At 40.8% G+C, this 18094-nt stretch overlaps 1 protein-coding gene and 1 pseudogene across 2 annotated transcripts in view; one reads left to right on the top strand and one right to left on the bottom strand.

The window, feature by feature from the left end:
• Positions 1–296: 296 nt before the first annotated feature.
• The window catches only part of dbpa (D site albumin promoter binding protein a), a 42852-nt gene continuing 25054 nt past the window's right edge, over positions 297–18094 (bottom strand). For both annotated transcript variants that reach the window (XM_084738539.1, XM_084738538.1), the window contains 2 exons: positions 5235–5488; positions 297–2454 (listed from right to left, as the gene is read on the bottom strand). In XM_084738539.1, coding sequence (XP_084594665.1) covers positions 2239–2454; positions 5235–5488 — 470 coding nt within the window. In that variant the 3' untranslated portion in view covers positions 297–2238. The remainder of the gene's footprint in view (positions 2455–5234; positions 5489–18094) is intronic.
• LOC146313469 (5.8S ribosomal RNA) lies at positions 13699–13837 on the top strand (annotated as a pseudogene).

Consider the following 18094-nt stretch of genomic DNA (forward strand, 5'->3'; position numbering starts at 1 on the left):
GCATAGCAGCAGTAGCTAATGGAGCGGGGTTTAGTGAACGGTCAGTTGGTCTGAGGAGAAAAGTTTTCTGTCCCATTGTGAGTTAGAAATAAACTAGGGCATAACAGAATCATAACAACAGCTCTGAAATGTTTTGCAACAGGAAAAAAATACAATATAAATCCCCCCAAAACACAAACCAAACCACAAATTCTGTGATCGAATCAAAGACTTTTTTTGCGTGTTTTTTTTTTTAATACGTGTATTTAATACCTCAGACAAAAACACCTGAGAAAAAACTGACAAAATGATTCAGATGGGTTTTCTCTGTAATATATTCAATTATGTATATTACAACTATAATCACATAATTCAAGCATATATCATATACATATATATCTAGTGAGAGAATAGTTTAATATTCAATAGTACAGTTGTATGGTACAGTAGCAGTAGGGTGCATTTCTCGTTTCTCATTGGGTAAAGTTTGAAGGAGAGGTATAGACAAGTGTTTGTGTGTAAATCTATATACGATTTATCGATACAATATGCAACAAAAGAACGAAAAAATAAACTAAAAAGAAGGAATAAAAGACAAAGAAAGGGTATAGGCAGTTCAGTACTGTGTTTGAGATGGTGGAAGTGTATTTTTGTGTATGTTTGCAAGTGTGTGATGGTTTTTGTCAGAATGTGTGTGTGTGTGTGTGTGTGTCAGGTGAAGGGTCAGATCAGATCAGCACCATAGAAGTCCATAACAACATCAACAACAACAATAAGGGTTAAAACCTGGGTGAGGACTGTGTGTGTGTGTGTGTGTGTGTGTCCGTGTTTATTGTGTGTCTGCATGCTGAAGGTTTCAGTCACTGTTCAATCTGGGCAAAATCAACCCTAAACCAGTTAGTATTTCATTTTTGCACTTCTTTGACGAATCCCGGAGTAAATAGAGAGAGAAAGACCGCAACCGTGTTGTGTTACTGTTAACAAATTGTGTCTCTGAGTGTGTGTGTGTGCGCGTGTGAGCAAGACACCGAACTAAATGCAAACCTGCCAGCAAAATCCTCCACCTTATTTACCTTCAAACATCTGCTCACATCCAGCTGTTCTGATGGCTAATTACTTCCTGTGTTCCTCTCTCTTTTTCTCCTTCACCTTCAAAATAAAAGCCCTGCAATTATTTCAAAATCAGACACGGAATCAAAGAGAAGATAACAAATCAAGTGCTTGAACGAGCCCACAAAGAAAACAAACGAACACAAAAATTTCTTAAAACTATACAATTTTTGTTTCACCGTCTTCCTCCTCTAACGCCTACCCGCGTCGACAACAATCGTTACTAAGATACCGAGCCTCGTCTCGCACCGTGTGAAATACCTGATTCAACCGTGATACATTCTCTGTTTCAGCTCCGCCTCCGACTAACCAGCTCCGTGAAATCGAAAATAGATTATTTGTTGTTTAGCGATAAACAGCTGGGAGGAAAAGCGCTTTGTGTGGCCCCATGACTGTCCAGCTAACAGCCCCTCCCCGCCCCATATATAAAATATACAAAAGAGTATCTCCAAAATCCTCCTCCTGACTATCTCTGCTAATAGAAAAATATACAATAATCCTATGTCAAAATCTCTTTGCGTTATGGACGAAAACCCTGCACCTCTTCCTCCTCTTCCTCCTCCTCCTCTTTGCTGGACTAGTCTTGCCTTCCTGCCCAGTTCAAAAATATACATGTTTTTTTTGTCCTATTTATAGAAAAAAATGACACATCTGACCTCTCCTGGCTTGAATCCGTGCCTTGAGCTTAAAAAGTGAGATTTCACTGGCATAATGTGAATTCAACACCCTGTTTGAACTGGCCGGAGCAGCGGCCGGAACGCACTACCTGCAAAAACGCCGTGCGACACCGGCCGTAAGCACAGCACCAAGGGTGACGTAAGCTGCCGAGGTGACATGGGGTGATACAGTACGTCGTGTGGGTTCAACGAAGCAGCATGTACAAAGAGAGTCAAACTGGGAAAAAAAGATGGCGTCGCTGTGCTTTCCTGTCGTGCAATCCTGAAGCACAGCGCGCACGCTAAAACACACTTTTCATGTTTGCGCCCGGTGTCGCACAGCGCTTACTGCAGATCTACGCCGGCCTTCCCCCCTCGCCACTTCAACTAAAGTGCTGCTGTTGTTGGGTTGCCTTGTACCCTTTTCTCATTTCCTCCTCCCCTCCCGCCCCTTCTTCCTCCTTCATCTTCGTCGTCTTCTTCCTCCTCCGCCTCACAAGTCTCCGTGTCGACTCTCGTACTTGTTGATGATGTTCCTGCAGCGGCCCAGCTCTTTCCTCATGTCGGCCACCTCCTGGCGAAGGGCGGCGTTCTCCCGCTCCAGGAATGCCGCGCGCACCGAGATCTGGTTCTCCTTCAGCCGCCTGGCGTCCCGCGAGCGCTTCGCAGCCTCGTTGTTCTTGACGCGCCGGCTCCAGTACTTCTCATCCTGTCATCGGCGGCGGTGTAGTATGTTGGGGTGTGTGGGGAGGAAGGTGGGGGGGAGGAGAGAAACAAAAAAAGGAGAGAGAGAGAGCGGGATGAGAAGGGTCAGTTATGTGATGAGAGAGAAAGGATGAAAGGAAAGGAAGAAGGGAAGGAGGAAAGGTGGCAACAGCTCAATAGTCGCAACCACAGAACACAAAAAGCAGAAATATTTACTGGACTGCGAGAGCCACTACAAAAAAACACTTAAATGATGTCACTTTATACCATGGCCAGGGAAAACACTAAATTCTGATTGGCTACAAATGAACACCACAAGCATATTCTTGCCACAATGAACACAGGGTTCTTACAGATGCTCAAAATCCTTGAAAACACTTTTATTGCAATGTTTTCAACGTTTGAAAAGTGCTTCAATTTTGGATAAAGTGCTTGGAACTGCCTGAAACTGTAATTGCATTACATTCATACTAAATCACTACCTGACTGAGAGTTTGCTTTTTAGATAAAGAATAAATTAAGTTGGACAGGCTTATAGCTTTCGCCTTTTGGACAAAATGGATGTTTTGACACTTTTTTCACCGTAAAAATGAGTAAGCACTACAATTAATTCTTTGTGCGCCCTCTTTTTGTCTGTTGCTAGTTGGTGACCATGGTAAGAGCAATAACACACTCCAAGATGTTCTCATATAGAAAATAATGGTCTCTGCCTCATCCATTATTTCATTATATTGGAACACCTCCTCATGTTTTATTGCTTTAAGTACAGATTGGCTGTCAGTGACACTAAAAGCTCACAAATAGACACAGAAAGACACATTGAGACAGAAACCAGAGCTTGCATGTATACAAAGTCAGTAACACTTGGTAAACTACAAAAAAACCCCAGAAATTTCCATCTTGCAACATTTAAGAAGGGAATCAGAGGTGAGATTGAGAAATATAATTACTTGTGTAAAAATAGTAATAATAAATCTTCTTTCTTAATGCAGCTGCCCTGCTCAGCTGTGCAGCTCAGTGAATAAATACTTACCACTGCAGACATAAATACCCTGCAGCCTCGCAAAAGTCTGCAGCATTGTTTTTTGGGGCATGAAAGAAATTTGTTGGCAGATGAGGGTCTCATGAGAGGAGGATTGGAAACCACGGAGATTGTTGTGTTAAACTTTTGGACTTAAAGGAGCAAAATATGAGGTCCAAATTGAAAGTAAAAACCTTGTCGAGATCTCTATCTGAAAGATTTATGCCACCGCAGGCCCGAATGGTTCACAGTGTTTCCTCAGAGAGCCTTTTACAGATTCGGTTTACATTTGTTAAAGTTAACATTATTCCGCCATTAAACTCATCAGCAGAATCATTTTACCTTTGCAACAATAATCTCAAAGCACTGATCATTGCTTTGAGATTAGTTTTTAAACACTGTTTGTTTATGTAGGAGTGGAGGGCTGGTATTAAAGCGCTGAATCTGAAATCTCATTTATGAGGAGCTGCAGAGCAATTCAAGTTTCATCTTCAACTCCGGTCTGAGATCATTTTTCCAAAGCCCGTGTACAAATGATTTATAAAAGCGGCTACGAGCGAGTGCGACAAGGTGAGCGCCTTCATCTCTCCATAAATTACAAACGCCTCAGGAGCTGCAGCTGCTCTGCGCTGAACTATGAAAACATGAGCCATTGATCAGAGCCTCTCCTATTGTGCAACGAACTGAGTACAAAATATTTTAGGACGAGTGGGCGTCACGCTCCTTGAGTTTTTTCCACATCAGTACAGGAGCTTTCAAAGAGCGGTGGCCTTTGTCATGATGAAGCTCAGGGTTTTAACAACGCCGCTGTGGCTTCTGCCTGAACTTAACGAAACCCTGACCTCTTTTGATCTGCGGTTTTTATTTCTAGAAAACCTTTAACACACTTAAGTTTTACTCACTGGTCTCTTTTGTAGGCTGAGATGTTTCATTTTAATTCATTTTAATTTAAACAGGTTCAGTTAACCATAAAAACATCTTTAAAACAAACATGTTACGAGTTAATTTCTGTCTATATCTGACTCCCAAAAACCTGATTTTCTGCCAGAACTGTAAGATTATTTAAGCTTATTTATTTTTTTATTTACAGAAAAATCAATATTCTCAAAATTAGTGACTGTATTTTGAAAAATGAAAGATAAATGCAGGGGAAAAATAATACTGATACAATATAATTTTTTTTAGTGGAAACAAGTTGAAACATTCTCATTTTGCAGGCAGATTTTTCTCTTATTCCAAGACAGTAAGATTTTAAAAACTCAAATTAAAGACTGACTTGATAATATAAATTTAATAGTAAGGAGTATCTTTGCAGCTTTAAGATGAAAATTCCTAAAAACTGAATCTCTCTTTTCTTGAATCTAAAAAAAAGCTATAAAACTGGTTATTGGCCATAAAAAACATACAAAACAAAAATTTCAGAGCTCAAAATTGGCACCAGACAAATGCTAATAAGTGGCTGGTAAATTTGCCTCAGTCTCCAGCCAAAAAAACATTTGATATCTATTGAGGGTTGGCAAAAGTTGAACATTCACAAGCCATTTTGCCGGCGTACAAAAAAAAACTTAATTGTAGACCCTTTATAATATCCACATGTGGCTGTTTGTCTTAATAAACAGACCATAAAAACCTGTAAAACCACAGAAGAGCTAACTGACTTTGTTATTGGGTGGCATGTAAGCAGTTTGCATGCTTGCATTTTAAAGAAAAACTCACATTACAGAATGTTATAGGACAGAAAAGACTTGTGGGAGATGTAGTACCTTCTGCTCGTTGGGCACCAGCATCTTGCGGGCCTTCTTGATCATCGGCTGGGGTTTCAGCTCCTCCTCGGAGAAGCGGTGCCGCCGCGGGTCGAACGCCTCCTGGCCCGGCACGCTGGACAGTGCCAGGTCCGCCGGGTCGGGGTCAAAGTTCACCATGATGTCGCTGTTGCCGTTGGCGCCCACCGGAGGTCCGGGGGGTCCCGGAGGGCAGGTAGAAGAGGGTGACGGGTCCTGAGGCACCGCCTGACCACCTGAGAGGGAGAAAGAGAGAGAGAGGACAACTCAGGTTTGAACCAAACTGTTTCTGTGATGTTCCACAACCTTCAGGAATCATTTACAACTTTTCCCCAAATTAATCTGATTTTGTGTTTAAACATTTAGCAGAAACTGTTCAGCGAAACATCACTTTTGTTGTACCCAAGGCAGCAACCAGGATCCCATTTACACTTAACAGACAAGTTATCTGGATAAGGACAAACACGTGTTAATACAAGGTGTAAACGCAAAATCTGAGCGGATCTGCCTGACAAACATCTGGAGGTCATCTGGCTTGCACTGCCTTCGAATCTTAGGTTGGTGTAAACACAGTCTGTACAACGTACCGGCATCCAAACACAACACAACATTGGTTTAGCTAACATAAAACATAGCTTGTTGTTCAAATTTGAAATTTAGAGAGCGAGCAAGTGAGAAAGCGAAATGAGACCAGCCTCTAAAAACTGATGAAAGCACTAAAAGATGCCTTATGAAACAGCACTGTGTGAAAATTGAAAGTAATACAGGTGGGAAATTAATGATACAGAGTAAGAATTTACTGTGCAACTGTGCTTTTAACAAGGCATAATTTATTTAGTCACAGAGAAGCCAATACACCGGCGCTGCAACACACCAGAAAAACATTTTCAATACTGAGAAAGGACCAACTTCATGTGTCACATCTGCCGAATTTCCGAGAAAGAACAAATAATTAATAATTTGTTGTAGACAGTTTTAGACGAGGTTTATAAATGTTCCCTTAACTGAACAACTCACAAAAGTCAGTGATTTTTTTAAGGGAGTCTGGGGCTGATTTGTAGCCACCTCATATTACTCATGTGCAGGTTTTGTTCTGGAGGACAGACATCTGATGTCAATGAGAATATTTAAAACACATTAAAAATACCAGGTGTAAATATGAAGGCAAGATTGGATTGTTTATTATCAGGATAACGTATCCGGATGCGGATCCCATTTTAATACCAGGTGCCTAAATGACAAGTTCCTCTAAAGGCCAAGAAATCTTTGTATTGAAGTTCAGGAGGGACAGACCCTTACTGTCTCGATATACAGCAATGGTGTAATGTTTTAGACAAAGTTCTCAAGTGCGTCTTAATGCAACTGACAAACCATCACCCTCAGCCATAGTGATTCCCTCTTTGTCATCTAAACGTTGTCATCCAAATCTTTACTTTCTTGCTACAATAGTTGGCAGCTCCAAAGACATTAAGTCACTCTCAAATAAAACAACAACCTTTATAAAGTTTTTTTAGAAACTCTGGGAGCAGTGACCAGCGTTGATGTTTTTTACACAGTGTCTGCATGCATATAAACCGCAAATAAAACCACAATTTGAATTATTTATACATAAATTAAATCCCAGACCGTGCAGAGCTCCACTGTCGGGGAACAAAGCGCTCATTACAACAATCATGGACTGGTCCTTTAACCTGTGGGCTGTTTTTTGCTTGTTAACAAACCCACAAAACAGCTGTCTGACTCTTGTTTTTACAATAGCGTAAATTTGGAAATATGATGAGATTTGGAAAAATGAAACAATCCCAGTGAAAAGCACCGCAGTGCTTTCACACATTCTGTCATCCAACTGTAGGGTCAGATTCACAAAACGGATTATGGTGATTTTCTTTCTGCAGTGTTTGTGTGAAGGAACAAACTCTGAAGGAACAAATAGGAGCTACCAAAGTAAAATATATTTAGACAACATAAAGAGGCTTTATGTTGTATTTGTGTGTGACAGGGCCGGGTGTCGATGCATTCACATCGAGGGAATCTGGTTTAAAATGAAAAGACCTCTATGCAGGTTGCTTTTTTTTAACCTATATGTGATAATCATAAATCATAAGAAAAGAGAGGAGAGTGGAGGGTTACGCTCGGGTTAACTGCTGGTTAATTATCTATACATTTGCAGTGAAGTATAAAGCAATAAACAGCAGGACCGGCTTAATTACTCTTTTAGCTGTCTGATCATCACCATCATCATCATCATCACGTAGTTTCATCTGCAGATTAGAGTCCATCTGCCGTCACCGAGGTCAGTCACATGTCAGAGAGCAGCCGTCAAGCTAACACGCTAACACGCTAAAGATGATGACAAGGCAATCCCCGATGAAGATCTGATCACATCGACACAATTGCAGAATGGAATTCGACTAGTGGAACAGAAACACGATGACGGCATTGTTAGGGTGTAATTTTATTTTTAAAATGAGTACCAATGGTGGCAGTAAAGGAGCAGTCTGTAAAAAAAACATAAAACCATAAACCCCTCCAGAACCTGCAGGAGAAACATATTTAGTGTTTTCAGCCACTGGAAATTTTAAAAATTGTCTTCTGCCTCGAAAATATGTAGACTTCAACCAAGTTTTTGGAGTTGAAGAAGTGGAGTAAGAAACTTTTCAAGCTTTTAACATCAAAATCTTACATACCAGGCCGATATACACTTTGCATTACAATACTACAGTACATTCAGAATTTGCATATTTTATTTTTCAGCGTTAATATCTTCTTCTATTTGTAATTCTTATTCTAATTATTACAATTTCCTGCACTGTAGAGTTCTAGCACAGTGTGCAACTCTGCATTTCACTGAACATATTGTTTGAGCATGTGGAAAATAAAACCTGTGAATCCTCTGAATCTTGAAACTAAACAAAACTAAACTGAATTCCTAAAACCAGCAGTTTTCAAATGTTTTGTGCAAGAAACCGATAGCAAAGTTGGTATTTGCAATGATTGTTTAGTGTCAGTCACACGAGGAGGAGTCAAATCACATTCCTTCAACACCACAAATTTAATCTAAAGAGCTGTCGTCCCGATCATTACAACAAATCTGTGAAGAACAAAGAGAACCGCCGGCGAAAACAACCTGTCAGCAGCAGCTTTTCTATTTTGCCCAGCGAATGTGTACATTCTGAAAAGCATTGTATTTTATGTCTGCATCTGTCAGCGGGATGTCAACATGAGAATGGGCGAAGTAATATCTTAATTCCACCCCAGAAGAGACTTGATGCTCTCTGCAACTGGATGGAAAACGTGCATTTGGTTGGAAGAAATTTGTTGGGAAATATCAGAAATAATATCTGCAAAAATCCCATTTTCATGCATCCTTAGAGAAAAGAAAACCACTGGTGTCCCGCTGCACGCAGGTCAAACCCTGCAGTATGTGAGGTGCTGAACTCATCTACAAGCCGCTGGCTGCAGAGTCACATGTGCTTCACGGTCGAGCCAAGAATGAGGCCCACTGAGATGAGTTGACCATAAAGAGGATTACCCTATAGCCAGTGGACAATATGTTCAAATTTAATGCAAAATGGGGGAGGAGGATGAACACAAGCATGTTTGTTTTCCTATCAAATACACCCATCTCTATTTTCTGAATTGTTTCTTCTATGTTTAATGACAAATGGACGCTGTAACTCTTCATATTCTACCTTAAATCTCATTAAAAAAAAAAAAAACAGCAGCTTAATTCTGCTTTTTCTCAAAGTGGTCGCAGTGGCGGCGATTCACCACCAGGTGGCAACGTCGAGCCAGAAACACTCAGCAGGGCAGCGGGTTCACATCATGCTGGATTTACAACAAGCAGGAAAGATCAGGATTGTGTTTAACCCTTTGTGGTGAGAAAATCAGCCTGGTTCACCGAATCCAGACACAGAACGATCATATCCAAAGCACAAAAGGGAAATGAAAGAAATCTGATCAGAAATTTGATCTTTTGTGCGTGTTTAGGTTTAATAATGTGAAATTGAAAGACAAAAAATACATTTAGAGCTAGGTTTTTTTTCCACCCCTAGTAAGATTCCAGTAGGTTTTACTGGGATGTGAGGCCAAAGCAGAATGAATTTTATGGAATTAAATAGCATAAAATAAACATTAGAATGCCAGGAATTAAAAAACATGACACCATGGTGCAATATCAGTGTAACAGTATGTTTAAATGCTAAATCGGTCCAAGTGATTCTTAAATAATGCTTGTAATTGTGTGCCAGTGAATGTAAAACTCGTCCTTGATGCTTTTACCCTCAAGCACTTCTGCATTAGTGCTGCTTCTCTTTTCTGAATGTAACACTAAACAACCAAGAACAGTGGGTCTATTTTCAGTCGTGCCTCTACACCGGCTCAGATTATTTCATTTCCATCTCTGATACCTGAAGAAAAAAAAAAAAGAAAAAACTTGATTTTTCCAAACGTTTTTCTCTTTGGAATACAAGTGTTAGTTGAGCAATCATCCAGTACCAGTCTGAACTCTATTGTGGCAGCATTTGTAAGACGCTTTTTTGGAGCTCCGGGCTCTGAGCCACAGATTATAAATAACTGCCGAGCTGGTGACCAATATCGAGCGAAACAAACAGTAGTGGAAAGATTTCAGATACTTGAGCAAATGAAGCAGTGAAGAGACATGTTTACAGCACGTAATTTGACTTGTAAGTTATTTTTACCAGCAGAGATGAGAGGAAATTATGTTGGCCTTTAGCAAATGCATTCAAATCCCTCCCATTAATGATAGATTTTGAAGATCCAGCACGTGTGACGTGTTTTGAAGGGATGGTTTAGATTATTTGAAGTGAGGTACTCATCCATAGTTAGAGCTATGCCCCCAGTTTGGAGAGGCAGCAGGAGTACCAGCATAAAAAAAACACAAAAATCTACATCAGTTTAAGTGTACGCTTTATTTAGAATATTTCACCACTTTGTACTGCCGTCAGACAGCGTTTTACGATGGGAAAATGCACTTACATAAACCAAATATCACTCACTCTCGCTCAACCAGACTCCTTTGGCAAAATTCTTCACTTTACCTCATAGAACACAAGAGTTGCTGTCTACCGCCACCTCGATCACTTAATCTGTTTGTGTTATTCCGTGACTGTATTCACCGAAATCACACAATAAAACCCTTTTTACACTGGACAAAAAACAACACCCGCTAACAGTTGGCTTTTTTCTTCAGTGGGAAAGGGCACAATCTGCATTCACTCTTTATCGTCCTCAGCTCTGATTGGCTGTAATTTAAACATGAAACCTGGGTACATGCTATTTTCACCTCTTTTTGGCAGAGACAACGAAGGCTTGTCGCCTCTGTTGCTCCTTGACTCCGCTGAAGCCCAGCACAGTGGAGTTTGCAAACGCTTGAGCGAATGTATGTAATGAAGAAACGCTTGTAGTTAGTCAAGTGGCTGAACGATGTCAAAACATTTTATTTCCTATAAATTTTACTTTCTTATATTGTTATCTAAAACCTTTTATTATGAAGCAGCAAAATCTGGGAATGTCGGGTTTTCATCAGCAGAAACTTAACATGACTCTTATCAGCTGAAAGTGATCATGAACAGCAGATATCTGACAGTGCAACCAGCGACACAGAAGAGAAACTAAACTTCAAACCACAGAGATTCATTCTTAGGGCTGAACACCAAACACAGAGACTTTTAAAAACATCATCCGTGTGGCTCAGTTGGTGGAGCGTGCGCCCCAGGTACTGAGGCTATCAGTCCTCTGCAGCGGTCGCTGGTTTGTCTCTCGCCTGCAGCCCTTTATTACATGTCATCCCCTCTCTCAACTCCTTTTCCTGTCAACTCTTCAGCTGTCACTGTCAATAAAGGAAAAAAGCCCCCCAAAAAAATCCTCAAGCAAACAACAAACGTCTTTTTCTCTGCTCTCCTTCAGAGAGTCTGAACTCCACAAGTTCAGTCTCAGCTTTCCAGCACACCTAAGAAAGAAAACAGAAAGGCAAACGGGTCTACTAGCAAAAAAAAAAAACATTTATATGCTAATGGTGTAATAACACAATCAAACTAACTGATCGAGGCAGCGGTAGTCCAGCAACTCCCATATTCTGTGAGCTAAAATCACTGTTTTTGCAAAAGGAGTCTGGTGGCTTTGGAGAGAGCAACATTTGTCTCATAAAACAGTGGTTTCCCATCAGAAAAAGCTGTCTAACAGCAAGGTAAAGTGGTGGAAATATTCTAAATATAGCATACACAGCTACCCCGGTACTCCTGCTGCCGACCGCCATCTACTGTAGGAAATACACTGACTATAGATAAATGTCTCATACAACTGCCCTTCAAATAATTCAAACTGTCCCTTTAACTTTGAAGATCTAGTTTTCAAATCACAGGGACACAGATATGTCCTCAGCCGTCCGAGACTTTGTGCAACCGGAACGTTTTGTAAACCTGGAAATGTCAGTCAAAGCAGCGCCACCGACACTGATTTGTTCCCCGACTGCTGCTGTCAGTCATTTTATTATTCAACCACGATACCACAGCCGAATCATCCACAGGCTCTGAGAATTCAGGCTGACGCTCCCTGACAGGGAAAGGGTTGGGACATCTGAGGGGAAGCAGAGGGTCGAAATACCCCCGTGTTCCCCCCCGAAACCCAGCTGAAAACACTTGACTGCACACTGAGCGTGCAGTGTTAGCACAAGAGCGGCAACTACTGAGTATATAAACTGAGTGAATGGTGGTTTTTGAGTTCAAACTCATGTTAAAGCCTGAGATAAAATCCTCTTATGATTTTGTTTACATCCAGTTGTAAGAAGTGGAAAAAAGCTTGACTCCTCATTGCTCTCCAGTGATTCTGATCTGCTTATGAAAAGCAAAGGAAACGCCTACACAATTTGTATGTTTTTGAGAAAACACACTGAAACATATCCACATTTTCTACTAGTATCCATCTCTAAAAGCTATATCTAACTGTTTTTCCCCAGCTTAGAGCTTGGATTTACAGAAACTCCAGCGTGTCACGAATGCATCACCCTGCTCTCCAGTTATTATCCTTTATAGTTGGTTTTCTTTGGTCCAAGCCAGGAAAAGTTGACTTTTTTGTGTACTGTATTTGGTTATTTTGGGCTCCCAGTTGTAATCAAACCAGGGCTTGTAAACAAAAGTCACATGGACTCACAAGTACAGTAGCTTGATGACTGGCCAGCAAGAGCCTTGGCAGAATTTGACATTTTGGCAGAAGAGTCAAAAACCTGATTCTTTTTCTCTTGAAAGAGGCTTCGATTTCCAGACATCTAAGTGCCGTTATGAGGTGCCAACAGTGTTCAAATGCCACTGTTTGCTACTAAACAAACGAACTAAGAGACTGAACTCTGCAGTCAGCAAATAAACTGCTCCAAACTTGCACGTGATGCTGCTCTTATCTACATAAATATGGGATAATAAACCATGAATACCCTTTCCTGACCAAACACTGAAGCTACAAAACTCCAGAGGGGAAGTTGCTGTTTGATTTTTTTATTAAGAACATGAACTCCACGTTTCTTTTTATGCATGTTTCCATTGTGTGAATTTAAATTAAATGCAGAGTTTTTAGATACCGAAGACAGAAGGCCTCATTGTTACAGTGAACTCAGCAGCATTTGCAGCAAGCGTCATGTTTTTATTTTATCTGTCCACGTTGCACTTTACATGTCATTTGGCTGCCTGAATCCAGATAGCACTTAAAAAACATTCAACTCTAATCGATTAAAGCTGCAGTATTAATATCTTTGTATTAAAAATTGATAGAATGATTTTGGATGCAAAAGTAGCCCCTGACACTGAAAAACATAAGGAATTATAACCATCTCTGAAGGTTTTCTCACTTCTAGAGAGCATTTTTAGCATCTTTCAGCTTGTTGTCTTGGTTTTACAGCTGCAGCTTAACTGTTCTGGGTTCAGTCCCCGCTGTCATCCGTCTCGTTTTCAGCAGGCAGCTGATAAAAAGCTTTCAAAAACCCATGAACACATCCTGCGCTGCAGCAGCACCAAACAGCAGACAAGCACAGTTAGCAACTAGCTGGTGAACATTTTGGAGCATTTAGCAGCTAAAGAGATATGTCCCTCTGGAGCTGGTGGAGACCAAAAACAGAGCTAAAAGGAGGGCGAAGGTTCACGATTTTGTTATACTATATAATTATGGAAGTGCAATAAAGAACCTAGCTACGTTCTGTCATCATCACCTGTGAACTGTGTCTTTCTATACTTGTGCATCTGACGTTGGCATGTTGTTAGTTCAGCTCAGTTTCTTTCTCTTTCATTCTCTCGAAAAAATAACTGAAAAGTGTTTTTTCTCCCACTTACATTTGGTCTCTTCCCCCAAAATGAGCTGCGGCTGTGAAAACAACACAACAAAACCGTCTTCCTCGCCAAACTTTTTGTCTTTTGACCTTTGGTCTACACAAAAAAAACATGACTCTTAGCGGCAGATCACTTGGCCCATGCGTTGATGAAGAGCGCAGCTGCATGAACAAATGTGAATTGATCATCTACACTTCAAACAGGCCTTGCAGCTCCGAGGTTCCTCCCGGAGCTACGCCTGTCGGAGGGTCGTTTGCCATCAATCGGAAATGCCGCTACTGAGGCAGACACTGGCATCCAACGGCCTTCGTCCCTCTGAGTGTAAACTTAAAGAAGTTTTTAAAGAGTTTTGTTGTGTTTTTTCTTTTTCCTGCCAGAACTTCCTGTAATTGGTCCAACAATCTGAACTGTCCAACAAAAAATAAATAAATAAATAAATCACACTAGAAACAAACTGAACCATGGTCAGATTAAAGTGCTGCCTGTTTGGTCTAGACAGTGGTCTGCAGGAAGTTGACCAGCTGCAATTTTGGTTCTGATCAAACTGAAAAGTCAAAAAATCCGCACCAAATTAGGTAGCTGTGACAGGGCGCTTAAATGCATCTTGTGGCCAGAAACACAACTATAAATGAATGCTAGTGTGCTGAAACTGTTTGCTAACACTTAATGCCATATGGTAAGGGATATGTCAATGTTACGTCCCCAAGAGGCTGAAAATCTGTCAATGCAGCTTCAAGGCCTTCGTCAACCAACATTTTCTCATTTTCCACTTTGGCACTGTGAGGCTCTGCTGCTTTTCTTTCTTTATACATTTGAAAACTGAGCATCTCTGAATTTTGGACTGATGATTGGACAGTTTGCAGTTGCAATTTATGGCTCAAATAATAAAAAAAAAAAAATCCAAAGAAGGTACTGGCAGGATAAATAAAAAACACATACAACATACAAACTGTGCACGTTTACTGCCATAAAACCACCATGAATCTCCCATAATGCAATGCACCATACATCCCCGTCTTTATCCATCTATACATCCTCTGGTCCATCTGTTGGCCCGTGCAGCGGCGGCTCCATCAGATGAACTGCTGGTTTGATCTGACTCTCTGGCAGCTGGACAGGGCTGATCCTGGATAAGTCTGCCCAAAGCCTCGTCCTAATAACAACCATTTTGGGCAAAAAGTTGAAACTGATCCAAGAACACGGCTCCCGCTGCTGCCGGGTAAACAGCCCGCCGAGCACGGCTTCGCCTGGCTTCATTTCCTGTCTGTGAGCAGGAGCCATTTGGACTCGCGGATTCTCTCTCTGCTTTCATTAATTTAGCTGAGATTATGTGTTTTTCTCTTTCCGCCTGTCGCTCTGCCCGTCAATCTCTGCTTCTGCCTGTCTCCCTCTCTGTCAGCCTGCACTGAAAGCCTTCTGTATAATAATATTGTTGGATTAAAGCGACTACTTAATTATTTTTGCTGGTATTATGTTTAAAATGGACTATTTTCATGCCAAAAACATCACACTAAATCCAGTGTTCTGCAACACTAGAATTCCTCCATTAACTCTGACATTCTCAAGACTTTTCAAGGTCTTTGAAGGTCTCGTTTGGTGAAATTCAAGGACTGTAAAGTTTGGAATTAAAGGCTTCATTTCTTATTCATATTCTTGTCAAGCCAAGAAATCCTGGTTGAAATCCTTCATTTTAAAAACGGCTGTATCATCTAAAATCTCCATCACAGGCTTCGCCTCAGGATGTGAAGGGTTGATCCTCAGGAGCGAACAGAGGCATACTGATGAAGTTGGGCGATACGTTGTAACTTTAAAAAACGTGGGGAACTTTTCCAGTCCTCTTTGGGAAACTTTTTTTTTTTTTCTTAAAGCATTGTCAAGGTCCAATGGCGTTTGATAGAAGGAAAATGTTAAACTGAGGGAAGTGTTTGGGTTTGATTTCCGTCCTCCAGAATCAAATCCTCTCTTGAGCCGCCATTTTGCTCGAGTGTTCTCAAAGCATGCAGGGAGAAAGGAATCAGCTGCAGTGGGCAGAGAGACGCCCACGGAGGCAGAAAATAGACAGGTCGAGGTTTGAGAGTCAGGTGAGCAACTCTTCCTCTTGACTAATCGCTCGCTTGATCTAACTATACTTTCACTTGATCCGCCTACACATGAAACCAGCAGCTGAACCTGAACACAACAAACTCGCTGCCGCTTTTGGGTGGGGGGGTCACAGAAAGGCATTTTGGGAAATGTAGGAACCTGGAAACTGAAGTGCACGTAGGCGGAGCAGGTAATTGTGGCATAAAAACCTCCTCAATTACAATAAACTCCACATTTTCATCATCATCATCATCATCATCATCATCATCATCCTTAGCTGCTCTCCATTTTTATTCCAGCTCTTAAAGGAGGACTTTTCCCTTTAAATCTGTTTAAGTCTTTTCCTGTTTCAGCAGGTTCTTATTTAATAAAGGGAAACAATTAGTGGGACAATGGTAATTATGTTAATTATACAAGGACGGCTGCAACAATTAACTTCTATTGTAATTACTGTTATTGAGAAGATTTTTGTGTACTTGTACTTTTTCAGTGGTTTTAAAGCCTGTATTTTTTTCATCTTCAGTGAGTTTTTTTAATCATTAAGCACATTTAGGCTGCAATTACTGACTTCATTAGTGCCCTGACGACTTCTTTGTGACTGAATTGCTTTGTTTTCTGCTTTACTGTGACAATAAATTTAATTTTATGAAGTTATAATAACTATTTGCTTTTTGTGAGAGACATGACTTATTAAAAATGTATACTGTCAACTATCAAATAAAAGCAAAGTGCCTGTTTACCAGAAAAAAAACTAGCTACTTCACTCAGATTTTAAAAATAGAGCAGAAATGACTTGAAAACCTAAAGAAAAAAAAAGATTTAGACATCAGAGCAGGTGCAACAATGGAAGAGCAAACACGATGACACACTACAATATTTAGTCATCAAACATAACATAATGAGCACAGTTATATGATTGTTGGTGTCATCTGAGTTTAATGTTGAATTGTGGGAAATCAGACTGACTCACATTCTGCTCAGTTTGATCTGTAAAAACAGCCCTGAAGAGACTGAGGAGTGAAAGTAAACAAGTGAAAATATTATTCACATATCACAATAACTAAAGAGTCCTAGCACTAGTTGTGCTTGCTGTTGTAAGTGCTAACAATGCTAACAGTAATAGGTGCTGTCAGCTATTGTTAAATACTCGATTCTGATTGGCCTGCACGCTAAGGTCTGCTATTTCTGAGTTGCTACGGGTAACTCTGGAGGAGCAGTTAAATCATTTTAAGGTAATATTGTGTGTGTGTTTTTTCAATGTAAGCAGCCCTGTAGTAGTCAGGTTATGTACAATGAGCGGGTCATTATTGCAAAAAGTAGTAATAGTAGTAACCTATAATAGTAATAGTAATAGTAGCAGTAGTAATTACAGCAGTAATTTTACTGCACGTGATCAGTCAGCAATAGTAATTGTAGCATCTAAGCATGTAAAGCAGTAACAGTACCGGTGGAAAGCTTGCAAGCAGTGCAGTACCTTCAGCAGCAATACTAAGAGCAGCACCAGAAGTAACAGTACTATTTATAGTCTGAGCGGTAGTACTAACACCTGGGTCACACTGCCTGTGTGTACCTGAGTGTGACGGCTAGCTCACTCAACTGCTGTGGCTCACACGCCTGTGCTGCGAGAGATTTAGAGTGATATTTTTCCCCTCGACAAGGGAAAGAAAAAGAGAGAGCGCGCTGCAAAAATACTGCTCTTCACCTGATGTTTTCATGTCCGTGACATTTTCCACAGATGCAGACAGCAGCAGCACAGACGGTAGTAGTCTTAGAAGCCACGCTAAAAGCACGATCCGCCATGATCTTGTGAGGTTATCGTTTCCCACGTGTCAGGATCAAGTTGGACACAAATCTCATCGGCATGCGTTGTGCAGCGATGGCCAGTGATTGATTCTGCACAGGCCTGGCTCATCTCGAACAAGCCTGATCTCAGTAATCTTTCTGTACCCATGCTACCATTCTATTTAGTATGCCAGAGAAAGATTTACATAGTATGTCAAATGCGGTGCGCCAAAAATACCAGGATGTCCTTCTGCATCCAGCTGAATTTTACAGTATGCAAACCACCATGCTTTTCTGGCTATTCTTACCCACAATCCCGTGCACAGTGGAAATTATGTCAAATCAGCTGAACCACCCAGAGAGCGCGTGACAAATTGCACCCGTTCCAAATCGCATACTTTTACTACAGACGACACCCGAAGTCTCCGTGGTGGAGAGGAGGTCGTACGGCTCGGGTCCAACAGGCGACACAGGACGTCGTTTGACATCCTCCTGGACTCACAAACCTCACATATTATAATGATATGTATAACAAACTATGTTTTCAGTTACAGTATTTTTTGTGATTTTGCTGTTCTGTACATGTAACATCTATTGGATGTCTTTCCATCCTAGGAGGGGGATTCCTCCTCTGTGGGTTTCACT

Source organism: Lutjanus erythropterus, chromosome 16 (assembly GCF_056507025.1).
Source record: "Lutjanus erythropterus isolate fLutEry1 chromosome 16, fLutEry1.hap2, whole genome shotgun sequence".
NCBI lineage: Eukaryota > Metazoa > Chordata > Actinopteri > Lutjaniformes > Lutjanidae > Lutjanus > Lutjanus erythropterus.